The 27,848-nt window shown below is 47.5% G+C and overlaps 1 protein-coding gene across 2 annotated transcripts in view; it reads right to left on the reverse strand.

Annotated features, from left to right (window-relative positions):
- Positions 1-281: 281 nt before the first annotated feature.
- Positions 282-27,848, reverse strand: part of GDPD5 (glycerophosphodiester phosphodiesterase domain containing 5) — a 125,540-nt gene continuing 97,973 nt past the window's right edge. For both annotated transcript variants that reach the window (XM_074168567.1, XM_074168559.1), the window contains exons 8-15: positions 23,272-23,354; positions 20,587-20,737; positions 18,055-18,273; positions 14,988-15,145; positions 12,906-13,053; positions 11,942-12,024; positions 4,486-4,598; positions 282-3,116 (exon numbers count right to left, since the gene is read on the reverse strand). In XM_074168567.1, coding sequence (XP_074024668.1) covers positions 3,001-3,116; positions 4,486-4,598; positions 11,942-12,024; positions 12,906-13,053; positions 14,988-15,145; positions 18,055-18,273; positions 20,587-20,737; positions 23,272-23,354 — 1,071 coding nt within the window. In that variant the 3' untranslated portion in view covers positions 282-3,000. The remainder of the gene's footprint in view (positions 3,117-4,485; positions 4,599-11,941; positions 12,025-12,905; positions 13,054-14,987; positions 15,146-18,054; positions 18,274-20,586; positions 20,738-23,271; positions 23,355-27,848) is intronic.

Below are 27,848 nucleotides of genomic sequence, written 5' to 3' on the forward strand. Positions count from 1 at the left end.
TTGAGGCACCATCCCTGGAGGTATTTGAAAGACAGGTTGACATAGTGCTTAGTGACATGGTTTAGTGTTGTGTTTTGTTTTTTAATCAGAGTTAAGTTGATGGTTGGACTAGATGATCTTAAACATCCCTTCCAACCTAGACAATTCTACAATTCTATAGTCTCCAAACCTCTCTCTGGTCAGACCTTTAGCTCCCTCATAAAGCATGAAAAAGGGAGAAGAACAAGGCATCATCATTACGCAAACAATCCCAGAACACATGACAACATCACAGACTGGTAGGGGAATACTGACAGTTTATTTCACAGAGCATTGCAGAGTTTATTTTGGTCTAGGTCTATTTTCATCAAAAAAGTATCATCCTCTTAAAAAAAAAAAGGTAGCAAATATTCAGGACGATAATGGTAACAGTCAGTGCATTACGCATAAAATTTGGGTCTCATCATAAAAAAAAAAAGAAGGAAAAAATTGAATTGTGAAAACAACTCTTTGTTGGATTGCTTTTAACACTTCCAAGCTTTTAAGCACTTGACCTTTCAATAAAGTCATCTCCAAGGATAAAAATAGAACATGCAGGCAATTATCAACAGATGCTGAGATTTAACAACATCTCTCACTTGGCAATGACAATCCACCAGGAATGTTTCAATACAGCACCACAGTAAAGGGAGAAGCAACTTTGTTCTCAAAAACCTTCAAATCCACCAAAATCTTGCAATTCTGCAGGAAAAACCACACCGCATTTCACAGACTTGGGAGAGTACCATACAGAAGGACAGTACTTGGGGAAGGGAAGAGGGAGCATGGACCAGGGTCTTATTCCACTTACATTCATAAAAATCCAGGTAGATGCAAATGAATTGAAGTCTTGTGTTGCACTGCTTCAGAGGTGCTTATTAAAGCATCACAATTGACATTTTCATTATTAATAGGGGTATTTTTCTCTTACATTGGTAAATTGGCCACTTCTGCCCCCAATTCTTACATACTAAGCCCAAGACTTCACGGTTTCAAAACTCTACCGGAGTACAGCTTAAAAAAAAAAAAAAAAAAAAAAATCAATAAGTTTAGTGCTGCCAAAATAAGAACAAACTGCTTGAGGCGGTTTTGATCATGGCTTGTTTCTGGTCTTTCCAAGCCTGCTTTGTGCATTGAATGCGATGTACATCAGCATCCCCCAGGCCACCTTCTCCTCTGGAAGGTGACTTCTCCCTCCAGTCTCTCCCAGACTTCTCTGCAGCCCAGCTTGGCCAGCACCCAAAGACTAAACCTCAGCTCCCATTCCCTCCACAGTAAACATTTTTGATGAACTCATCACTTTCAAGGCAGCGCACACCAAGCTTCAAAGGAAGTTCACGCTCAATGTGAATTCTCTTGTTGAGCATTGTGTGGAACAAGATCCAGCAAGGAAGGGAGCAACCCAACAGCAGAAGGCCACAGGGACTGAGCCAAGACCCATTCACAGCTCCAGCAGCTTTCCGGCTGGCTTCAGCTGCCTTGGGAACCAGCTCTGTGCGAACAGCAGAGTGACCCAAAACCAAGCTTCTCTCCATGAGGCCTTGAAGGTCAAGAGCAGAGAGCCGAGACTGCCCTTGGGCTGGCCATGATCCACCTCAGGGAGGGAATAAAAGACAACCGTCACCTACTTGGTTTCTGAGTTTTGTTTTATTTGGGTGTTTGGTTTATTTTTTAACTCCTGGTCTAGGATTTTGGTTTAAAGCCTTTTGCATTGGACACACGCTGATGAGAGCTCTTGCCTTCGTGAGCCTATCAGCATCTGCTGCAAGACCATCACTCCTTTGGAGGACGTGAACGTGCAGCTTTTATAGATCCCACTTATAAGGCAAGGAGGAAAGGTCTCCTTGCAGGAATAAATTACACTCCGGAGCTGCTTCACCTTCCAAACTATTTACAACTCCTGCACCCACGGGCATCTCCTTGGCCCAGAGAGGGGGAAGCTCACACTGCACCACCACCTCCTCTTCCTACGCGGGTGCAAGGACAGGGAAGCAAGGAGCGACTCCAAACGCCACTCGAAGTGGCAGGCACTTTAGCCAGATCTGAGCGGTGATGATGGTGCCCACGGCGTTGCTTTTTGCAAGCCATCCGGGCTCCCGACAGAGCGCAACTCAGGGAGAAGAGAGAGAAACAAAGGAAAAAGGGCAGGGGCAGGGGGAAGCGGAATAAAAAAAATGAAAGCATTGCTGCCAGCAGAGGCCAATCTACAGCCAACACTCAGGATTTGCCTTCAAGACTGTGGAAGAACATTTCCCAGCCATTCCCCTGCGAGCAACCAGGCTTTGGGGAAGGAGAACGGGACAGGGAGAAGGTGCCCAAGTGACTGAGCCAGTGCAACCCCTTCCCTGGCTCTGAACTTCAGCGGGGAAGAGCAGTGCTATCTCCTCTCCTAAGGAAAGCTTCTCTCCTCCAAACAAGACTCCTGTTGCTTTAGAGCTAAAACTTCATTGCCCAGGAAAGGGGGAAAAGAGGGGGGAACCAAAAAATAAAAACAAAAAACCACAACGTAACAAAACCGACACTTCACGAGAACATCACAACATTCAACTACACAGTCGCTGCACCAAGGGAAGGAGGGGAGCAGGGCAAGGGGGAGAAAGGGGAGACACGTCCAACGTGTTTTTCCCAGAACCCCCCCACAGGGACTCCAGCTTCACGTCAAGATTCAAATAACTTCAGCCATAAGGTCGAGGATTTAATGAACACAATATTTCCACTCGTGCCCTGGAAAAAAATTACACTCAAAAAAAAAATCCAAAAGAGACAAAAAAAATATTCAGATTTTCTACATATTTACAAAAATAAGCCCCTCCAACCTCACAACCAGGGAGGTGGAGCAGCCAGCAACGGGGTATGGGAAGGGGTCTCTGCCCAACCAGCAGTTCCTCACAGGTTCCCATCCCGCAGCGAGCAGGAGAGCACGGCTCTCCCTGCCGGAGCGAAGGCGGGGGACGCCCCGTGCCGGGGTCGGACCGGAGCCCCTCAGTTCATCCTCAGCTTGGTGTCCCGATGACCCGTGGGGGTGACCATCTCGTTGGCATAGCCATTCTCAGAGCAGAGAGACAGCTCATCTGTGGTCTCCACGCCGTTGTTGATCTCTGGGGAGGGTAGAGAAGGGAGGAGGGGAGACACATCGTCACAGGGGTGCAAGTCCCAGGAGCCACCCACCCACCATGGATGGGGAAACTGAGGCACTGAGCAGCCATGCGGTTCCAGCACGTGGGATCCAGCTGATCCTACAGAGATTTCGCCCAGGGTTTAGTAACACACTGCATCTATTTAAAACCAGTTCTGAACAGGATCTGCCTCCAAATAGAAGCTCACCTGTAAATTTCAGACCTTGACAATCCTGCCGCCATCAAGGCAAAACTGGACACCCCCTCCATACACATGGATGCTATGTCAGAGGCTAAATTAGTCACTTGTGGGAAAAGGGTCCAAAACACCTGAACTTATCTACCCAAATGGCCATTCTGGAAAAGGGTAGAGTTCTATAGTCACTGGTTTCACTGGAGAAGATGTGCAACCACCAATGTATTAATTGCGAACACCCACCCTAAGCAAGAACATGTGCTTCAGATGCACAAAACCTTAATATGTGTCCCTTACCTCTAAGAATATTATATGTCTAGGACATTTTATACCTAGAACAATGTTGGGGGGGCTTAAATCTGCTGTGACCAATGGCATTACCTCTCTGGATTCCCTGGATTTACACCTGATTTCCACCATCTCTGGAGGGCGGAATCAGGCCCGCATTTCACACAATAAGCCCTTTGAAGCAAAAGTTGTCCATTTTGCTGTGTATTTGCCCAGTACAATAAACCTTGATCCCTGCTGGAGATCCCCAGCCCCTAAATACAAAAAAAAAAAGCAAGCCCATAACAAAGCTCAAGGGGAGATTATACTCACATTCCTTCAAATGCGAGTTTTCCAGCTTCATGGACCAACTTTAATCTTTTAAAGCTAAACGTTTCCCTCTTTGTACACATTTATGAGATGTTTCTTAGAGATGGGGCGAGATGTTCCAACACAAATAAACGCTGGGAGGTGCACAAGGATTTTAGGAACACCTCAGTCCACAGGGCCATTGAATTTTAGGTCTACCCCAAAACTCATCACCACTATTTGTGGTGGCCTATACGATTATTTTAATGGGCTTTATAGCTTTTGACACACTGTTGACAATTCAGAGCAGAGATGATGTGGGACACTATGAGAGCTGCTTGGCACAACTTGGGAAGTTAGACACAGCGTTTCTGAGCAAACCAGTGCTCAGACGAGCACCAGTTTGGGATGGATGAGCCACAGCTATATCCCACAGGTGGTTCAGCGCAGCAGGGTCAGTCCAGCCACCCTGTCCCACCAGCAGATGATGACACCCATATCAAGACCACCACCAGCAGAGAGCAGGGGGATGGCCGAGGGGTGGAGCAAAGGGCTCTGACCAACCAGCCCCACCCGTACCCGAGAAGATCAGCTTCTCCTTCATGATCTTGACATCCCGGCTAGACCGGCGGACAGCAGCGCTGAGCATGATCTGCTCCGGGTTGTAAGTCCTGATGCTTCCTAGGCGCCACCTGCAAGACAAAAGGGTGATATCAGGGGCTGGTCTCCCCAACCACGGGAGCATCCTCAAGGCAAGCGGCCACCGACAATGTGGAGACCAACAAGTCCCAGAGACCCTCACGCCTTTGCTCCCTCGCAACCTACGCAACCCCGCATGGTGGGAGGATGTTCAGAGATGAGCATGTTATCTCAGAGGGGTGTACAGACATACAAGCAAGTAGTCTTTAATCACCTTGAGCATCCTAATTCTGCTAATTTCACCGAGGACTGCAGATACGTCTCTCTATCACATCAGCTACTCAAGTGCCCTAAGGAGTTAAGGCTATTTTGACTCTTAGGGTTGGAAAGAGGGAACAAAACAAGAGACCACCCTTGTGGGAAAAGAGCTCTCAAAGACAAATTAAGGTCTCAAACCTAAGATGCAGCAAAGACACTGTCCCCACACAGGTAGCTGTGACATACAGCTCCCCTGAACATGATTTCTCCCAGAGCACTTCCCAAATGCCAGGTCTTTGCCTACATGCTTCTACCCAAAACCTACACTTTTTAAGCCTTGATGAAACTCGGTGTCCACCAAAAGTTTCCACCACATAAACAACACGAGGGTGATGGGAACTTGGCTTGACTTAAAATTAGCCAGACTTTTATTCTCATTACTGAATGCATGTAAAGAAAATTACTGATGTTAGTAACAAGCAACAGCAGCATGTTCAAGGGGGATTTTGCTTTTAAAGCTGTTTTTCAGCCTGAGAGCACCCCTGTAGCAGACCCTCAGCTGCAGAGCTGCTGGCACCAGGAGTGAAAGGCAGGCTCCTGCTGGAAAACAGGGCTTGGTGGGCTCAGACAAAGCAGCTGTATCCAATATCCCATTGCAAAGGGATGTTGTTTAGTCCAGACTTTCATAGCCTATACCCCACCGATTTGTCCTACCTCCTGACAACAGAGGAAGGCTTTCAAGCAAGTTCCATTCTCCCTGCCAGAGCCAGGGATGCTATAAGGCTATTTGATGAAGAAACACCAGGGATTTAGGATGGGTTATGGGGCTTCTGATCTTCTGGCACCATCTAGTGGCTCATCAACAAAAGAGAAGGTGATTTTTTTTTTTTTTTTTTTTTTAAGGATGACAACCACCTTCTCTTAAGTAACCCCCAACCAGCCCCAGGAACAGAGGGTTTGAGGAGCCCCTCCACATCCCCAGCCTGGGACCACAGAATCACGCTGACAAAGGAACATCCACATTCTGCATCTTTTCCAGGAAAATCTAGCTGGTATCAGTTTCATGGTGTTTCCATCCCTTTCCTAAATGCCAGTGGGTGACACCACACCATCAGGCTTTGACCGGGGTATAGACGAAGGCGGATGCTCTGCTACAGAGAGAAGAAGGGATGGGACAGCAACACAACACAACTCACAGACCCATGAACAGAAGCAACATGGAGGAAGCACAAGGAGGCAAAGATATTATAAAAAAAAATTTAAAATTAAAAAAAAAATATTTTTCTCCTATCATCATCATCTAAGCTGAGCTACTTTGACCTGGAAAAAGACCATTTTTGCCCTTAATGTCACATACAGGCAGATCCCACTAAGGTCAATGTGGTTGGAAGTGCATAGGATCTCACAGGATAACACCCTCCACAAACTATAACCAGGACCAAAACACATTGCTACAACAAGACGACCTTTCTTGGCCCACATCATCAGCATTTTTAGCATGCTGGATTGCGTGTCCAAAAGGCGTGATGATCTCTTGCCCACAGGTCCTAGATGTCCCATGGAGGGCATGGGTTGTGTTGAGGCACAGACAGTCCAGCTTCAAAGGGGTGTGGGGACCAAGGGCTTTTCTCCTCCTCCTCCCAAGAGGAATGACTACTGCTCTCTGCTCTCTATCTCACATGGTGGCTGTGGCCAGACCCAGGGTGGTTAATTATGCTCAAGGGGCTGATGACTCCTCTCTCACAGGTGCATTACTCTGAACAAGCTAGGAGAGGGTGACCCCATTTTTTTGGTGTACTTTGAAATACCCTCTTAGGAGGGGCACTAGTCCATTTAACCACAGTGCAACTCCAACACCGAAATACTCTAAACTGAAAGAGGGAAGATTTAGACTAGATAATAGGAAGAAATTCTTTGCTGTGAGGGTGGTGAGGCACTGGCCCGGGTTGCCCAGAGAAGCTGTGGCTGCTCCATCCCTGGAGGGGTTCAAGGCCAGGTTGGATGGGGCTTTGAGCAACCTGGTCTAGTGGGAGGTGTCTCTGCCCAGGGCAGAGGGGTTGGAACTAGATGATCTTTAAGGTCCCTTTCAACCCAAACCGTTCAATGATTCTATGATACTCTCTGCTGTGCTCGGTAGCCTTTGGGTCTCCAGAAAGCTTGTTTAATAGAAAAGAGCTCCTCTCCTACCCCCTTGGACTCTGTTGTGATCGGCCAACGTTTAGGACAGCAGCACGCAAAAAGGCCAGACAGACAGCAGGTAGGTCTTGTTCTGGACGGTTGGCATCAAAGTGGAGCTGACGGACACGGGGTGGGAACAGACTAAAAGATACTGGGACAACAACATAGAGACAGCAGACACCATGTTAGGGCCACAACCAGACCCTTGGTTTGAAGGGGAGATGCTAAATGGCAGGGAAAGGGGATGGGAGAGGGGCAGGCTGGGGAGAAAACGGGGTTGATTGGTACCGAGGTGATAAGATGGAGCGAGCAAAGAGCCAAGCCAGCCACAACCAGAGTCCCCATCCTGTGACTACTCTTGCCTAAAGCCTGCCCAGCTCCTCCATGTATGTCTTCTCCTTATCCACAAGCAAAGGGGAGGCAAGAAGGGGACAACACCCAACCTCCCTGCACCCATAGAAGGGCTCAGCCCAGCCCCATAGCCAGGTCCTTTTTGGGGAGACACCGCAAGGACATAACACCGCAAGTCCAAGGTACCTGATGGAGCAGGCAATGCTTGAAGGTGGCCAACCCCGACCCCCAAGACGGTGGGGTGGGCAGAGGGAGAGGGGCAGATAAGGACAGATATAGGGAAGTAGGCAAGTCCTCAAAAATACAACCCCATGGCACAGAGCGGAAGGAATGGAGAAGGTAACACGTGAAGAGTTTGGTCGGAATATGGAGGCGGTGAAGGCTTTACTGCAGAAAAGTGACAGCGCTTCCCTCCAAGGGGATGAGAACAACTGGTGGAGAAAACAGCACCAGTACAAGGAGAAATCTGGGGTTCCAATTGATGGCACTTTCAAATCCAGCATCTCAGGCTCATTCTCTTCCTGGGTGCTATTTATTTTCACACTCCATTTCCAGTTTCACAGTGGTGTAACTGGGAAGAGACTCCTGAAAGATGCCAGGCTCTGAGTGCAGCAGCTGATGAGCCAAACTTTCCAGCTATTAGCCTTATTAATTCGTTCCCAGGGCTAGAAAAGCGCCACTTTGTATAATTGAGCAGGTTATATTATTTTCTCTAGAACTGGCCAATTTAGAAGAGGTCAGTCTCAAAAACCTCTGGAAAATGCACTAAAGGAATGCATGGGATTATTTCCATGGAGAAAGCATTACATCCACTGGGAATTTCCGAATTACAACACACTGCAGGACCTCAGGATAGGGCTGTTTTAAAAGGCAGTGACTTGGATCATTGTAACGGAAGGTCAGATTGCCTTCAAAACATCCACCAGCTTCAGCATCAGGATCCCGTGGTGCTCATGGCTATGGACTATGCAATGTTCCGACCCTTATGGTCCCCACCCCGTGAAGCCAGATGTTTGAAAGCATCGTGAAAAACAGCGTCCTGCCCTGTCCATCTGCAGTGAAGCCATAGGCAGAGAGGGAGAGAGAGAAAGGAAGGTTGAATGGAAAAAAGAGAAAGAGGAGGAAAGCACCAGAATTACCTGATCATGTGATAGCTGTGAGATGCCAGAATGCAGCAGAGAGAGAAAGAGGAGGAACATGCACAACAGTCAGAGCAGTAAGAAAATAAACAAGGCAAAGAGGCAAAAAAAAAAAAAAAAAAGATCAGTTAGAAGTCATCCATCACAGTTGGTATTTCCCCTCTGGAGAGGCAGCCACGATCCTGTCACCGGGGCTGAAGCAGAACAGCAGGAGCAATCCCTACCCATGGCTACGGAGGAGAGACAAGCCATGCGTAGGAGAGAGGACGAGCACATCGAAGCGGTGGCTCTGTTCCCACCCGCCCCCTCATCCTTGCATGAAGGAAGCAGCTCTGTTTTGCCCCAAAAAGGACTTAGGGGGGAAAAAAAACCAAACAAACTACAAAACAAAAAACAACCAACCACGACACTGAAGGCCAAATGCCAAGCCCCATTTCCCGGAGCTGAATCACATCAGCAGGTAGTAGTTGGGCAATTCCACTGCAATTTGATTTTGATAGATCCTCAACGCTGCTACCAATCCTTTCATGTGGTGGAGAAACTGGAAGGGCAGGGAAATAGGTCTCTCCTGCACAACGCTCTTGGAAGAGTGAGCCCTTTGCTGCAGGAAGTCCAACTTCTGGTGCTAGAGTTTCTCATTCTTCCTTCTACTGACTCAGGGTTGAGTTGTCCCAAGGAAGAGATCCAAAAGACGACATTTGGCCCCGCTACGATGGCCTCCACGTGGCCAGAGGTCTCTGAGCAACCGCCTTTCTACACCAGAGGCTGGGCAGGGAGCTCAGTGCTCCAGGTTGATGGACACTAGGGAAAGCTGGTGGCACTTTCCAGCTCTTCTCACCTGTATCACACACAATGGGTGGAAGAGAAATCCTGCAATAATCCTTTTCTTCCTTGCCCTACTCCATCAAACCTCTTCCAAACTGGAAGAAATTCAATCTGTGCAGAGAGGAAGAGTCCAGCTATTGAAAAGTCCATGGAGCTGAGACTTCTCCCTCTCTCCCAGCATGCACCATCTCATTCTGCTCTGGGACCCATTCAGCAGTTTGAATCAGTTTAATTTCTTCAGCTAGGGTCTCCTGGGTCTGAATCAGGGAAAGCCTTCTAAAACTGACTTTGGGAGATGATGCAAAAAGACCGCAAATATCTCATCAACTTGGCCTTCAAATTCTGCTCTTCAGAGAGGTCAGTCCCTGCCTCCAGACTCCTCCATGCATTTCCGTATCTGACAGAGAAATACAGGGTCTAAAGAGCAGGGACATCTCTTATTAAACCAACTGACGAATTTGAGGGAGTGAAGGCAGCTTCCAGACAGCACCACCACAATGCCCTTCTGCAGGAAGGGTTTAATTTGCCACAATTCACATCATAAGACTTCTTAGAAAAATTTTAATCTCATCTTGGTCAGTGGTTTCATTAACTGTTGGGAAATCCAATCTGAGAGTTTTGAATTTGCTGCTCCATCCTGGAACTGGGGACCTGCTGGGCACGGGTCTACCAGCCTGGGACTCTATGATTCGTGAATTTAGACATAATCATAAACAGACCCAACATGTGGCCTGAAGTCCAATCCATCGCAGCTGCTGGCAGGAGCCACAGCCTACTGTAACATGGCAAAAATACTCAGGGAGAAGGAAAGAGATGGCTGGAAGGAGACGATCTGGGACAACGCAACAGCAAAATCATTGTCTCATGAGGCTGAAGCGAATGAAATTGCTGCTCCTAACACAAAGGCATTTTGGATATCAAGGAAGGAAGGAAAGTTTAGGTCCCTTGATGTCTCTAGGACAGTCGTTTGTGCATGCCAAAGCAGATGAGATTATAGAGCCAGGGGAAGAAGGGATGCCATTTCAGAATGATAGATTTTCCCAGGAGAAGGGTGCTGCTCCTCACTGGAGGGAGCGCATCTCTCTCTGAGCTCACGCTTTTTCCCCAGAGAGGATGATTACACTGTCACCACTGACAGCTAAAATGCCTCCTAGGAGAAAAGGCACATCACCAGGAGGACACCATGGCTTTCTCACATATAATCAAGAGGAGGGTGGCTTGGCTAACTCTGCCATTAGGAAGTTGATTTACCTCCTCCTGATTTATCAATGTCTTAACTTACTCTGCTCCTAGGTTTACGAACCACATCTGTTTTCAAGGACCCTGGCTAACATGGAGGTTTCTGCCATGATCTCATCAAATCCTCGATCTCCCTTTTCTTTGGAAAACAGTGAGACTTCCTCTATGCATCAAACTGAGCAACTGATTTGATTTGCTAAATCATAATATGTGGGCAAGTGCAAGGTTCTGCACCTGTGTCGGGACAATCCCAAACCCAATCCAGGCTGGGCAGAGAAGGAATTGAGAGCAGCCCTGAGAAGGACTTGGGGATGTTGGTGGGTGAGAAGCTCAACATGAGCCAGCAATGTGCACTGGCAGCCCAGAAAGCCCCCCGCACCCTGGGCTGCATCCCCGGCAGCGTGGCCAGCAGGGCGAGGGGGGGGATTCTGCCCCTCTGCTCCGCTCTGGGGAGACACCCCCCCAGTGCTGCCTCCAGCTCTGAGGCCTCAGCACAGAAGAGACATGGACCTGTTGGAGCAGGGCCAGAGGAGGCCACAGAGATGCTGGGAGGGCTGGAGCCCCTCTGCTGTGAGGACAGGCTGAGAGAATTGGGGGGGGGGTTCAGCCTGGAGAAGAGAAGGCTCCGGGGAGACCTTAAGCCCCATCCAGTCCCTCAAGGGGCTCCAGGAAAGCTGGGGAGGGACTCTTCATCAGGGAGGGGAGCCCTAGGAGATGAGGAGGAGCAGTTTTAAACTGAAAGAGGGAAGATTTAGATGAAACCTCAGGAAGAAATTCTTTGCTGTGAGGGTGGTGAGAGCCTGGCCCAGGTTGCCCAGAGAAGCTGTGGCTGTCCCATCCCTGGAGGGGTCCAAGGCCAGGTTGGACGGGGCTTGGAGCAACCTGGTCTGGTGGGAAGTGTGGAACTAGATGATCATTAAGATCCCTTCCAACTCTAACCATTCTATGATTCTGTGGATATTTCTATTTCTTCATCCAAACAGGAACAAACTGATTTAAGAAAACAATGACATGTTCTTTTTGAAGACTGTAATGGGGGAATCTCAAGACATCTCCTCTTCTTCCTTTAAAGCATTTTAATCTCTTTCTCATCATGCATTTCCCTAAACCATTTACAGTTTCTCTCCCACACGCGTTTATGAGTGAAACAAGGCATCTATCTGCTATTTTGAGGTCTCTCATTCTTCTTTAAGAGTAGCGACTTCATCCAATTCAATGTCACATCTCAGAAGCGGAATTATTGTTTGCAGTCTTGGTAGGGATTTTTAACAGTTTCTCTGCTATTGCAATCCAAGCGCCTGAGGAACGTGGTGCTCCTCTGTCCCATCTCCACCCCACACCCTGAACAAAAAAAAAAAACCCACGCCACAAATACACAAGAATCTAGCTGTATCAATGCTACTTACTTCTGGAATATAAAAACTCCTACAATTACGATAAATGAAATGAGATCAGATGTGATCCAGATTAGGTGGTACTCGTCTGGAGGCTGGAAGACAAAAAGCAGAAGCAGACCTTAAACCTTCTGGTTTGTACAATCACAGCGAGACCACACACTGCTAAAGTTACCACCAGGGCAGAAAGAAAAGCACGGAGCTGCAGGGGTCGCATATAAATCACCACGTTTATGACATGTCTAATGCTGGTCTGTCACCCAAAATGACGTTATCAGGAAAAACCACAAATGGGAACAATTTTAAACTCTCCCTCCTTTCATGTGCTGATAGTTTCTCAGAGGTTTGGGGGATGAAAGTTTCCTATCTCAGTGATATTGTATGTGAATATTTCTGTTTGGTTCAGAGACCCAAAGTGCTAGGGGAGTTTTCAAAGAGTTTACTGGCTACACGATGGGCAAGGGGGCTACCTTTGGTCTCTGGTTATTCCTTGTCTGGCAATAGGGTAGCCAGTAGTAAAACTTGCTCTCAATTGGTATTAAAAATGGCGGGGGGGGGGAATAGTTTTGCATCCTGGCCAAAACACAGAAGCCAGGTTTGCTGGTTCACCTATGTGTCTGCTTCTCCAGCTGCTCAGCAGGTGTGGGAAGATGTTTTTCCATTGAAGAAAAATGGGAAAAATCATATGGGTTAAGTGGGGCATGCAACACAGTATCCAAGGCTCCCAAACCCTGTATGGGGAGAGACGGGGCCATCTGAATGAAGGGATCATGCAAGAGGAGCATCGATCCGTTACCATCTCAGACATGCAGAGAGGGAAAACTCTCAAGCCCAACAGCATGTTGAACCCAACCAAACCTTCCTGGAGAAAACCACTAGCCCTATGGTTCCAGTGGTCAACAGCCACCTCGACACACCCCCAACTGCATCCCCTCCTTCCAGTGGTTCACAGCACCTTCCCAGGCGTCCTGCTTACCATTAGCCAGATGGGAAAAGGCACCTTGCGAAGGACGTGGGAGCTGTCGGAGGTGACCGACTGGACGCCGGCGCACCACAGGATGGAGTATAGCCAGGGCTCGTTCACAGTGTAGAGATTCACGCTCAGGTTTGCCATGGCGTAGTCCCTGCCAGGAGACAGACAGGGTGAGATGCGAGTCCCCCCAGCAAACATCAGACCCTCATCTCCCAGAGGAGAGCTCTGGCCATCAGCCACCGCTGTAATCACAGCTAGATTTATTGGGTTTGAATTGCATGAAATAGGTGGTTTTTTTAACAGGGCATGGTCACTTCATGAGCAACCCAAGGGTGTTGCAATCAAATGGTTTGAACTTGGAAGCTTTCTTCACCTCTTGGAGGCTACCCGACCCAGGCCACGAACCATCTCAGATACTTCCTCATAAATGATGGACACAGTATGTTTTTGTAACAACCGCCTCATCATGTTGACGCAAAATTGACATCTGGCTCAGATGCCTGCAACGCTTCATCAGCAATTTACTTAATTAAAACCTGACAGAGTGCATTTCCAACATCGTGCCCTTGTTTTAGGGACAGTTGCAGACTTACAGCTTCCAGTCTCCTGAGGTTATTTTCCAATAAGCTGAAACTGCAAGCTGGGGTACAAGAGCTGTCAGCAGCCAACCAAGCACTGACAGTGGACACCCCGCACCCATACGATTTGCATAAATTGCTCTGTTTCCTTATCTACAAAGCAGACGCGTCGCTAATCTCCAGAGCAGAGATTAATCCTTGCAATTTATTGTCTGCAAAGCACTTTGAGGTGGGAGGCCACTGTTCAAGATGTGGTCAACTCAAAGCTCACATGATCAAGCTGCTCCAAAGGCTAAGGGATTCTCAAGGGCAGAGGTGGCCACAGCAATGTTACATCCAGATGCTGATTTTGGGAGGTGGGGAAGGGGGGGATTAAGAGAATGGTGTTATACCAGGGCTTGTTGAGCCTGCTGTGGCTCGTGCTGCAGCACTGGTCTCCCCAAGGCTTTTAGGGTTCAAGAAACACTCAGGTGGCAGGTTGGATTTTGGAGACAGCTGAGGTGGGATTGATGAGAGACTGGGGCTGATGAGCTGGGACAGATGAGAGAGCTGGCATATGGTCCTCCCCATGAAATAGAGCAAATAGGTGTGGGGGGCAGGGAAACAGGCAGGAATTATCCTGCAGGTAAAGCATAGACTTGGTTTTTAAGGGTGAGCAACTAGACCGATTGCAGACAGCCATGGAAAGACACCACTGGATTACACTAAATAGGACCATGGTCCCAAACAGGCACAGGCTCAGCTCTTCCCTACTCCCAGCCCAGATGTATAGTAAGACAAATCCTTTGAAGAGACTTTTCTTCTGAAACTCTCTTTCACTTTCAAGTATTTCTTTGGGGGGAAAAAAAAAATTAAACTCTAAAAAATAGAAAAGCTGTACTAGAAACAATCCGCCCTTCCCGAGAAGGGGCAAAGCTGGGAGCTAAGTCACTGCACGGTTCAAACACAGGCTCAAGCAGGAAAGGAACCTCATGCTGTGCTAGTTTCATTAAAGAGCAGACCTGATCAGGCTAAATAGCTGACAAAGGACAGTAATGAAACGGGTGAATTCTCTGCAAAGAGAAATTTCTCAAAGCACATCCAGACTTTGTACTAATCAAAATTCTGTGGTAGCAACTCTGGAGCAGACGAACAGAAGCAAAGGGCAGCTGCTAATGAGGATAAGACAGCACTCGGAGGTAGTCAGTGTGAAAAGCCTTCACTTTTTCCAGGGCTGACAGTGTAATGAGAATCAGACTATTCATATATTTGTATTTCAAAAAGGATCATCGCATACTGAATTAGCATGGAGAGTTATTAGAGTCAGCTCCCAGGAACAGCCTGGATTCTGGGTGATGGGTAGGGATAAGCTTGCACAGCTCAAGGTCTCAAGAGCAAATCCATCTGAAAAGATACCTCTATGCAGATAAGAAAGCCTGAGATGATGAGAAAAGATGCTGCTGGGACAAGGATGCACCCACCGTGGAACGCATGGGCTACCACGCAGTGACCAAACCAAGGGCTGTACCTGATATCCTCATTCGTGACCTTGGTGTAACGCAGGTTGAGCTTCACGATGCCCTTCTCCCTCATGAGCTCCGCATCCAGCTTGAGGCCAGAAGTCTGCTGGAAACCCGGCGCAATCTCTCTGACCAGCTGCCTCTTCGTGTCTGGCAGCCACATCACCTGCGGAGGGAGCGAGACTGAGAATGGCTATGGCAGAGGCGATTTACAAAGATGACACAAGACAGCCAGTTTACACCAAGCCAGAAGCAAGATCACATGAGAGACTGCCTTGTTTCTTGTACAAATTCGTAGAATCGTAGAATGGTTCAGGTTGGAAGGGACCTTAAAGATCATCAAGTTCCAATCCCTGCCCTGGGCAGGGACACCTCCCACTAGACCAGGTTGCTCAAATTATCTAGGAGACATTTACAGCCTCCCACATCTCTATTGACAGGCTAAGTTGGGGTTTTTCAGCCTGGAGAAGAGAAGGCTCCAGGGAGACCTTTGAGCCCCTTCCAGTCCCTCAAGGGGCTCCAGGAAAGCTGGGGAGGGACTCTTCATCAGGGAGGGGAGCCATAGGACAAGGGGGAAGGGTTTGACACTGAAAGAGAGGAGATTTAGATGAGATCTCAGGAAGAAATTCTTTGCTGTGAGGGTAGTGAGAGCCTGGCCCAGGTTGCCCAGAGAAGCTGTGGCTGCCCCATCCCTGGAGGGGTTCAAGGCCAGGTTGAATGGGGCTTTGAGCAACCTGGTCCAGTGGGAGGTGTTCCTGCTCAGGGCAGAGGGGGTTGGAACATGATGATCTTTAAGGTCCCTTCTAACCCCAACCATTCTATGATTCTATGCAAATGCATTTCAGGATTGTCTCTGACCCCAGAGGGCTGTAGAGCACAACATCTTAGAGGTGAAAAAGGGTTGAGATATAAAGGGATCAAGCCAAGGGCTCACGAGAAGAGACATGGTACACCCTTGCAAACCTGTCCTCCCTGCACAATTCAGGGCACAGAGAGAACTAAGGACATGAGACTAAAATTGACAGTGCAGACAGGACATACAAGGGAAGCCTCCCATGATCCCATGGCTAAGACTGGTTTTATTCACCCTTTTTTTTCATCAGGGCTACATTTACTCCAAACTAGGGCAAGTTCATACCACACTTTGAAAGCACGTCAAATTAATCACTGTTAACATGCTCAGCTGCCAGGTGCAAAGGGGATGCAGGAACCCAGCTGGGCAGTTTTACAGCTTGTGCCATGCAGAGGTTGAGCCCAACCAGAAGATCTCAGCACTGCTTTAACCTATGTTTAATAACTCCGTGACGCTCATCTACCAAAGCATCAGAGCAGCACAGATGCAGCCATAAGCATTTTCAATAAGGAACCATAAAACCTGGGTGAGAAAAATCACTACGCAACGCCACATCTATATTCTGACTATTTTTCTCCCATTCTCCATTCCAATAGCCAAGGATAAGACAGCATGGTCCTCCCTTGGATCTAGCCAAGCTGGCAGAGGCTTGTGGATAACACCATCATCACAGCCACATAGTTAATTGGAAATTGGCTGGTAAGATCTGTCATTAGAGAGACAGATGGAAGCTAAAAATAGTTCCTCCCAGGCCCATCACTGTAGAAGTCAGCACTGAACTTGTCTGTGCATGTAGATGCACTTAATTGGTACAGATGATATATCTAAGCTGTGAGTGATGCAGTCTGTCCACTTACCAGCCTCACTACGCTATTTTCAACCAGACCATATAGAAGGGAGAGCACAGGACAAGTGAAAGGACCAGACTTCCTTCCCAAGAGAGGTAATGAAGAAGTTTCCAGGTCTCGGTGACCATCTGACACATGGGAAGTGATGCTCTCCTTCCAGAAGAGATGACTGCATCAGAGGGAGCTCCTGATGGCCTGGGTGAAGATCTATACCTCATGGTCAGAGAACACTGCTAACGAGACTGGCAGGGCTCTGACTGCAATTAAAATTAAAATGTTTGGTGTAAGCCAGCAAGGACAATTCTGGGGCAGAAATGAAAGCCTGGAAAAGACTCTACATATACATAGACCTGCAGGTACATAGACTTCCTTTTTTTGAAAACCCCTTATCTCCAGGATACCCATTTCTCCTCTTCTCCTCCAAGCAGAGGTTGAGTTGAGGATGAAACCATTGCTCAGCCCAGGGAGAAGGATTATTTAAAAACAAGGAGGCGGAAGGAGACTCCCTGGAAGAGGGCTGGACTAAATGACATTTAAAGGTACCTTCCAACCCAAACTATTCTATGATTCTAAGGAGGGGAAAGGCGCTCTGCTGCTCACAGATGACCTCCAGGTCTCAGACTCTTCTCATGTGTCCAAGGCTCTTATTGAATTGCTTGGTGGGAAGGGACCTCAGGAGATCTCTACTCCAACACAAACCAGGGCCAGTACTGACTTCAGACCAGGTTTGCTCAGGGCTTTGTCCAGGTGGGTCTTGAAAAGCTGCAAGGATGGCAAGCCCTCAATCTCTCCAGGGTCGTCTCAACATTTGCCTGCCCTCACAGGGAAAACTAGTTTCCTTATATGCAGGAAAAACCTATCCTGTTCCAATTTATGATGATTCTTTCTCATCCTCCTGACATGCAGCTCAGTGAAGAGCTTTGATCCAACTTCTCAACAACCTCCCTGACAGTACTGGAGAGATGCTATTAGACCTCTCCAAAGTCTTTTCTTTTCCAAGATGAAAGGATTCCATTCCCTCAGCTCTTCCTCATATATTCAGCCCCTTGATCAGTTTGGTGGCCTCTGGGGGACTTGCTCCAGTTTACCAACACCATCTTGTACTGGTGAGCCCCACACTGAACACATAATTGCTGACCAAGGGAGATAATCACTTTCCTCCATCTACTGGTTATACTACCATGAGTACAGCCCAAGATGTTATCAAGCCTCTGGGACCACCATCCTGGAGGCAAAGCCCTCCCCAGCATGATCTCTTGGCATGAAGTGGCATTTCAAATCATGTCTTCAAATGGATCAAATGAGACACATCAGGATTCGGGGAACCCATGAAGAGGTCAATTTTGGAAACATCACCAACCCCACAGAACTCACATCGTGTTGCTGAATTCCCGACGCCAGGATGGTTTCCAGGGTGATGTTGATGTAAGTGCTGTAGTAGGGATGAGCCGGTGGCAGGTCCTGGAAGTTCAGGATGAGCGATGTGTTGTCCTTGATCACCTCCAGCATATCTGCCAGCTTGCAAACTGACTGGTTGGCAGCTTCCAAGTAGTCAGACCTTGAGAGAGACCCAGCCGTCCAGAAAGGGTCGTTCTGAAAGCAAAGCACACCCTGACATTAGTGCCACAAAGCCCAGACTCTTTGAATACAGGTGAAGACCCTTTTCTATACCATCTTGACAACAGTGGAGGATGCTGACAGCCATGCTTGATGACCATCTTGCAGCTTGCTGAAGCTCTGTGCCTCATTTTCCCTATCCAAGGGCAGGTGACAGATCCTTACTGAAAGTAAGGTGTGTGAGGCAGGTCACCTCGTTTCCAGGAGTACAGAGCTATAAAGCAGTAATATAATTTTCCAATATAGTACGCTAAAACTGTACTTTCTCACACTATGTACGTGATCACGAAGGATTCTTCAGAATCCAGAAACAAATAGGACCAGATAGAGATTGGTGACAAGTGGTGTCCCTCATGTGTCCATACTGGGACCAGTACTGTTAAATATCTTCATCGATGGCATAGGCAGTGGGATTGAGTGTACCCTCAGCAAGTTTGCAGGCAACACCAAGCTGAGTGATGCAGTTGACACACCCAATGGACAGGATGCCACCCAGAGGGACTTGGAAAGGCTCAAGAAATGGGCTTGTGTGAACCTCATGCGGATCAACAAGGCTAAGTGCAGGGTCCTGCAGCTGAGTCAGGGCAACTCCCAGTATCAGCACAGGCTGGGGATGGAGGAATGGAGAGCAGCCCTAAGAAGGACTTGGGGATGTTGGTGGATGAGAAGCTCAGCAAGAACCAGCAACATGCGCTGGCAGCCCAGAAAGCCTCCAGCATCCTGGGCTGCATCCCCAGCATCGTGGCCAGCAGGGCGAGAGGGGGGATTCTGCCCCTCTGCTCCGCTCTGGGGAGACTCCCACCCAGTGCTGCCTCCAGCTCTGGGGCCTCAGCACAGGAGAGACATGGACCTGTTGGAGCGGGGCCAGAGGAGGCCACGGAGATGCTGGGAGGGCTGGAGCCCCTCTGCAGTGAGAACAGGCTGAGAGAGTTGGGGAGGTTCAGCCTGGAGAAGAGAAGGCTCTGGGGAGACCTTATTGCAGCCTTTCAATACTTAAAGGGGCTACAGAAAAGATGAGGACAGACTTTTTGGCATGGTCTGTTGTGACAGGATGAGGGGTAATGGTTTTAAACTGAAAGAGGGAAGATTTAGCCTAGATATAAGGAAGAAATGTTTTATGCTGAGGGTGGTGAGACACTGGCCCAGGTTGCCCAGAGAGGTGGTAGATGCCCCATCCCTGAAAACATTCCAGGCCAGGCTGGATGGCACTCTGAGCAATCTGATCCAGCTGAAGATTGGTCCTGCTCATGGCAGGAGAGATTGGACCAGACGGCCTTTAAAGGTCCCTTCCAACCCAAACCCTTCTACGATGCTATGATTATATAGTTAAAAAGTGTTCAGGCAGGAGCTATGGGCTGTTGGAAGAGATGGGCTACTGACTTAAGGACATTCAGGAATGACTGCTTCAAAGTACATCCCAAAAAGCAGCCTTCTAGATGTTCTCTTGGCTGTTATCATGCAAGCAGCTGTTTCCCTGCATCCCCACATCTGTGAGCAAAGCAAGTTTCTGTGCAGCTGTAATACATAGACATCCCCATCACTCTGGCTCAGACCAGAACAGCAGTGAAGCTATGGTGGCTTCAGGCTTCCACCAAGAGAGCACCTGGAGATCTTCCAGCAGCCATGTGAAAGTGGTACCTGAGCTTGCATCACTGCAGCAATGCCTCAGCAAGCCGCGTTCAAGCTTGCATGAGGGTACCAAAAGGCTGCAGCCCTCTTTCCAGATCATAGATAATGCTCTCCAAGAAGGTTACAGCTACTGGCCAGAGAGCAGCTTAGTAAAAAGAAGTCCCACCTGCAACCTGGCTGCACACTGAAGGATTGGTCAAGTCCATCCCACAGCAATTCTTCCTCCCCTAGACTTCGAAGGCAGCATTTCTTGCCTTTTTTTTTTTTTTTATAAAGACAGTTGTCTCCAAAAATAAATTAAAGAAAAAAGGATCATCATATAACACACTGTCTTTTCTGTTCTCTTTATAACTGCTTGTTTGCCCTCCTGGGGGTCTTGAAGTTCTTTGTGGTGTCAACCAGGCGTTAACCTTAACAGAGCATTCCACCCTTCTTTCAAGTGGTGGAAAAAGCACAGAAAAACAACGTGTCTTTTAGACCAATTGGGAGTTTAGTAGAGGACAGAACTAAATGTGGTTCATGGATTCTTGTTCTAGCTGCACTTCAGACCGCTCCACCGAGGACATGAGCCTACACCTCTCCACCTTGAAGAGGGTTTGGACATGAGCTTTAATCCCATGTCCATGGCTCCAGGACACCCTCTCCCATGGCCATACATACCCGTAGGAACCACTCTCCAGCGTTGAGCTTTTCCAGGTCGGTCCAGTTGAACATGGAGGAGTGCTCATAGGCCCGCTCTGGAAACACTTCCTCCACATTTGTTGTTCTCCTGAGTGTCTTGTCATGCATCAGAAACGGCACTCCATCATAGCTGCAAAGACAGTCAGAGGCCCTGTTAAAGGTGGAGGTGCACAACCACGTACACAGTACTGGAGAAATGCCCATTCCCACTCCGGCCTCTCTCATGGCTTCACATCAAAGTAATTGTAAAGATCTCAACCAGCTTAACACATCCCCAGCATCCTCAAGACCAGTTGAAATTAGATGCACCCAGAGGAAAAAGTCTCTTAGAGACCTGCTAGATGTCTGCAGTCATTCAGATGCTGACATAACCCTATCCATCCCTCCCTCCCTCCCACTAGTGCCTCAAAAATTTCTAGAGTGCCAAACTCTGGTAGCTTGGACAAGAACACACACCCTGAATGCTCATGTCAACCAAAGCTTTCTGCAATGTTTATAGCTCCAAATAACGTTAGAGGTTTTCCATACCCTGTGTACACGGATCCACACAAACTATTCTCAAATTGTTTATAGAAGATGATGAGTAAGATTTTCAGACGACACAAGAACTGAATGTTCATGGGCTTTCAACAAAATGCAAGGGTTCCAAGCTACCGAAATCACTCTGAAATTGCCTTTTCCAATTGAAAATTGGTTTCCGGAAACAGGCATGCTCGCATGACTTGTTAAGTTCATACATCTCAAAGAAAACCCACCTCTCACATGAAACTAAATAGCCAAATGCATGCCCTTTCATTTTTAAGCCATGTAGATATTACAGAACAACAGTTCTGGGAAACCTAAAAAGCTCTTTAAAACTTTATTCCAACCCAGTTTTCTCTGATTAGATCAGTGGTAACACCACACAGGGCAGCGAGGGTTTCTATCAAGGGCAGGGGGACAGTTGTCTGCACTCAGATATCAAGATAAACCCAGCACAGCCAGCCCTACTACAATGTTTTCCAAAGCACAGAGCCCATCTTCATAACCAGAGACACAGATAAGGTCTGGAAAGGAGACGGGGTTAAAATACAAACCCCATTTGAATTAGGAGACAACCCAGAGCACTCACCCCCTAGAGCCAGAGGGAAAACAAAAAACAATGTTAGATGATGGACCAAATGCTGCCTCAGCTTCACCATTGCCTGCAGAAGTCCCTTATCACAAAGGTCACTGGCATCTTTATTTGCTATTTCTAGCGTGCACTGTGCCAACTACTTCCCCCCCTACAACCCAAAGGGACACCCTGACACAGCAATATCATGCTCTGCAGCAATAAGAAGGGGTTTTACTAAATACAGGGCTTTTTTTTAAAAAAAAAAAAAAAAAAAAGAAAAGATGCTAAGTAACTGCAGAATTAAGAGCGTGGAGTGTTTAAGGGAGATAGGAGCTCAAGTCTTAACATCCCATAGCAGAGCATCATCAGATACTGCTAAGCCTTAACCACAGTGCAGAAATCCTATGGAGAACTCGACATTCGCTCCCTCCTGTCTAATCCTTCCCCTTACGGAGTCACTCAGCACTACCCGAGGCTAACCACAACGTATTAGCAGGCACAGGTTTGAAAAAAAAAAAAAAAAAGAAGAAATAATTCAGAGGCAGAAATCAGAGCTTTAGAAGAAGAGATGTGAGAGGAGGTAGAAGATTAGAGGAACACGCAGCGATATTATCCTCCTGCTGCTTGAAGCGAAGTTGGCTTTAGGATCAGCACTGGATTTATAACCACCCAGTTTGGGGTGCATCATGGGTAGGGAGCAGGATGTGATAGGTCTGAGTATATGTCCAAGTAGCCCACCCATGGCTGATAAATGCCTGGAAGAACATGGAAACATCCCAGGACAGATGTTCTGGACTGATCCAGCCACAGCGAGCACCTTTCCAAGGGATAAGGACAGCGATGAGTTCTGTGCTGCAAGCCCTTCCCAAAGTTGTTGCCAGCTGTGTTGATAGTTCACTTTTTGGTCTGAAGGTCACTGGAGCCCTCTTTTTTTATGAAGAGACTTGGCTCTCCTAGAGAGGGCCTCAGATAAACAGTGCCCTTGGTTGGCCCAGTTAACCTACGGGATGCTTGGAGTGCTCCTCTGGGACAGCTGATGAGTGGCAACATGGAAAGCTCTTGGAGGTTTTCCAGCTCTCCTCCTCCTCCCAACAGACCACCTTTCTCCTTGGCCAGTGCTAAGGGAAGCAATCAATTCAGCCACCACATGAGCCAGATGCTCATAATGAGTTTGGACAGGCACGTAGTTGTCCCTACACAGCAGTTAATGAACTTTTTGAAACAAGAATTGTATCACGTACATCCCAACTCATACTTCACCTTTCCACAACAACCTTCTGCTCCCTAGGAGGAAGAAATTTCTTTAGTTTTTATATTATTTGCTCTCAAACAATTATGGAAAGAAGAGGCGGCACACTAACAATTAAACTTCAGAAACCAATCTTCCACCAGGCAAAAATATCTTTCCATTAACACCAACCTCCAAAGTGGTCAGGGAAAAAGAAAATATACCCTTTTCCAAGGGAAAGAGCAGTAACAACCAGACACATACCAGATAGGAAAGACCCACCAGCACGGTTTGGGCCACCCACAGAGAAAGTCTCAGACCAACCAACACTCTGGCTTACCTCAGTACGACGTCAGCTTGGACTCCATACGTCTTCTGCTCCACTGCCTTCTGGAAGGACATCAGGGTGTTTTCTGGTGCCAACTATGGGGGAAAAAAGAACAAGGAGAGATTACTAGTAAGTGGAAATGTTTATGAAGCAGTGTCAGCAAGGATGCTGGGAGGAAGGTTTAGAGGTGTCAGGGAGCCAAAACAAATCTTGTTTTGCAGATTACGTAGTGCCCAGTTAGACTGGAGCACCAACGTGCTCCAGGCAGAATGGCACCTTACTGAAGTCTGAAGATGACCAATACATTTGACTCCACTGATGGTCTTTCACACACAGGACAGTCCAATCCAGAGTTATCATGATCTGCAACACCAGAAACCTGGCTAGCTCAAAATCTGGTGCAAAATTAGTGTATGATAGACTTGCTCAGCAGCATGGTCCCCCAAACAGTGTTTTGCTGGAGAACCCCAGAAAGCGATTGTTAAGGTGACGCCAATTCTCTACCCACAGGTTATATCTAGAGCTCTCTAAACCACCTTAACAGTTCTTCATTCCCCTACTTTTCTATGCAAACAGTGACTACAATGCCTTTATAGAAAGAAGAAAGTCCATAAACCAAGGTACTATCCATACCATGGAGAACAACTAGACCACAGGTTCTGTAGCACACATTTTATTTCCACATCTAATCATTCCATAAAGTCATACTATTACACCTATTACATCTAAAAATGAGTTGATTTCTCTAATAACAAATGTTCCAGTTAGTTTTAACAATTCAAAAAATAGCCTTAAGCCTAGAAAATTTATCCCTATGGCTATGACAGATAAGGACTCAAATTTTATTTCAAATTCCCTCCTGTTGAATCGAAAAGATGGTAACAGAATTCAGGTTTGTTTAAAAACAATAGTGTGAAGACAAATACTTTGTTTTTCTACACAACCAGTACAGTATAGCAAGTCCCAAAATGTCCATAAACCAACAACAGGCAGACCAGAATAAAAAAACCCAACAGACAACTGTGGAGAGAAAACCTGGCAGGCTTTCTGCACTGAAACATGAACACGTCAAAATAAAGCTATTTTTAAAAAATAATTTTCTTTTTTCCAATTTTGCTTTCAAGTTTAGAGCACCTGTAACATCCCGTTTTTTCACTCATCTCTGCCACCACCCGGATCAGTAAGCTTCCATCAAGACACAACAAGCCCTCACAACCCATGATTTTCAGGAATTACTCAGGGTTTGGAAAAAGGGATAATTAAGAACACAGGCCTAAATGCACCATACAAGCAACATGCCCAATAAATACAAAAAACTGCTCAAGAGTTTAAGGTGTCTCAGAGAATCACTTCATAGAATCGTAGAATGGTTTGGGTTGAAAGGGACCTTAAAGATCATCTAGTTCCACCCCCCTGTCACCAGCACAACCTTCACATAGCTCCGGTATCTCTCTTCTGAATTCCTTTGGCTCAAGCCATGCATCAATAATAGTTCATTTTTCTGTTTGTTCAACACAGGGGTACGTTGTCCTCCAGAAAAAGCTCCCAATCAAAGCCTGACTTGTCTAGGAGACGACAGAGGAAACACCCCCATCACAGCTTCTTGCACAGCCCAGCACTGGGTCATGCAAGGTCATGCTGAAAGAGCTTTTTGCAATATATTCACGATGCCCAGAGCCGTCAGCAGGGAGCAGCAGCCACATAAAGATCTAGAGATTCCATCCAGGCAGACTTGCTCCATCTTCTTTGGTTGCTTTCAGCATCTCAGCTTTCCTCCTGCAAGTAGCTCAGGTTTCCCCAGGATAACACTGCAAGGTGATCCTCTCCATACAGAGTAATGCTCAATATTTGCTTCCGGAGAGCTCAGCAATCACAAGGAAATAAAGCGGAGATAGCAGAGCTAGAGAAACCGAGGGGCAACGCAAGACCACCAGCCCGAGTCCAAAAGGGTGCTGGTGGATGCCACATGAGTCTCAACTCAAGAAGTGACACCACATCAAGCAGCAACTGAACCCACGCTCCTGGACTCCTTGACAGGGAGTGTAGCTATAGGACAAGAGGTAACAGTTTTAAACTGAAAGAGGGGAGATTGAGATGAGATCTGAGGAAGAAATTCTCTGATGTGAGGGTGGTGAGAGCCTGGCCCAGGTTGCCCAGAGAAGCTGTGGCTGCCCCATTCCTGGAAGGGTTCAAGGCCAGGTTGGACGGGGCTTTGAGCAACCTGGTCTGATGAGAGGTGTCCCTGTCCAGGGCAGGGAGGTTGGAACTGGATGGTCTTTAAGGTCCCTTTCAACCCAAACCATTCTATGATATGATTCTATAAGCAGTCTTGCCAGGGATGTGGACATACAAGGACTAGAAAAGCAAAGTGTGTTGAGTTGTAAATTTTCTCTCAGGCTAAGGGAGCCTGGAAAGGGGAGGTTGGACTACCTCCACTAAGCAATCAATGTAAAACACAATGACATGGGTAGGGAGACATTGCTGTTAACCACTTACACAATGAAGAGCTCATATTGCATGAATCAGGGCTAACAAAGGCAAACAAGGATGGCTACAACAGTATTCCCCCCCTGCAGAGGTGGACCAGCATGACCAATGTCTTCTCATGTCTTACCTGTATACCAAACTCTGGCACAGCAGAATCTTAACCCAAAGCGGGCATAGGCTCTGCTATTTTATAACAAGATTGAAAACGTTTCTTGCCTCTTTCCAGTGTATTTCAGTTTCAGGGCCCTGGTCAAGCCTTGCTTGGACACCAGCCCTCTTGAGATGCAGCTGGTTTGAGACGCAGGGAAAGCTTCAACCTACATGTCAGGGGAGCCCCAGCCACCACTGCTGGAGGCACTTGAAGGAAACATAGACCCAAACAGATCTGAGGTGGCAAGTCAATACGTGAGACCCTCCCTCAGCTGGACTGGGGAAAAGTAAATTTCAGGCTGAAATTTGTTTCAGCCTGGACTGGACAAATTTGGACATGTAAAAGAGTAGGGATGTTCTTAAAGATAGTAGTGATGTAAGTAGAACTACATCTTAAGGACACTGCTAAAATACGGGTTGCAGTGACTTAAAAACTGAGATTTTCTTTGATTTTTAAAACTTGGAGCACTGTGACCATCCCATCCTCAGCACTCAGACAGGTACCACTGAGCTTAACCCCATGGAGAGACAAATCTCAGCCCCAGGAGAGGAATATCCCACTCCTACCTCATCTCTAGCCCCTAGAGAGCCTGCAGACCACACTTCACCCTTCAAGAAGGGCAAAACCTAACTGGACTCCACCAGGGCTGCAGTGCAGCCACTCAGATAAGAGGCACATCCCTTCCTTTCCCAGGAACTTGATCTCAAACACAAGTTAAATAAACTTAAACTCCAATCAGAACTGTGTTGAAAACCGCAGCTGTGCAGAGGAAGCAGCATTTTAAAACTGTTCTAAGGACAGGATGACATTTAAGGTTCCAACCTTCTAAATACACACTCAGGAGCTGTAACGTCATCTGCATCACACCACCACTGGACGTGAAAAGCATCCTCTTGAAGAGCATCACAGATGGATGAGCATCGCTAGCTGCTCTGAATCAGCAAACAGTGCCGACGTCAGCAGAAGCGCTCTCTAACACCGTGCCCCACAATGGCATAGAATCATAGAATGGTTAGAGTTGGAAGGGACCTTAAAGGTCATCAAGTTCCAACCTCCCTGCCATGAGCAGGGACACCTCCCACCAGACCAGGTTGCTCAAAGCCCCGTCCAACCTGGCCTTGAACCCCTCCAGGGATGGGGCAGCCACAGCTTCCCTGGACAACCTGGGCCATGGTCTCACCACCCTCACAGCAATGAATTTCTTCCTCAGATCTCATCTCAATCTCCCCTCTTCCAGTTTGAAACCATTACCCCTCGTCCTGTCACTATATGCCCTTGTAAAAAGTCCCTCTCCAGCTTTCTTGTAGGCACCCTTCAGGTACTGGAAAGTTGCTATAAGGTTCTGCCCAGAGTCTTCTCCAGGCTGAACAACCCCAACTCCCTCAGCCTGTCCTCAAGGCAGAGGTGCTCTAATCCTCTGATCATCTTCGTGGCCTCCTTTGGACCCACTCCAACAGGTCCATGTCCTTCTTATGCTGACCTGTGCTGTTGTCATGTGCTGGGTAGTCTCTCTAACACCACAACACTATTACTTGGCAGCCCGATTCCCTCTATTGTCAGAAGCTTTTGAAAAGTAGATTATAACCCCTCAAGGCAAAGGTGTCATCTTCTTGTGAGCATGTGGTGGGTAAGCTCCTAAGCTGGCCAGAGCCAGTCACCCTGGTATAAATAATTGCATCTCCAAACGAGTCCATCATCGATGCAGAATGCCATCTTCCCCCGGTTCCTAAAGCTCTCGGTCGATTCTAGCCTTGAAGGGACTGAACAAGCCACTCACACCAGTGACATAACCCAGTAAATGTCAACCAGAAAGCCAGGAAAGAAAATTTAACCCTGTTCCCTAAAATCAGATGCTGCCTATTACTGGAGCTTCCCCTGGCACCACTTTGACAGCAGGATCTTTCTGTGCAGGAATTCATGTCCCTCACAATGTGAGATTTTTGTGAAAAAA

This window comes from Numenius arquata, chromosome 1 (assembly GCF_964106895.1).
Source record: "Numenius arquata chromosome 1, bNumArq3.hap1.1, whole genome shotgun sequence".
Lineage (NCBI taxonomy): Eukaryota > Metazoa > Chordata > Aves > Charadriiformes > Scolopacidae > Numenius > Numenius arquata.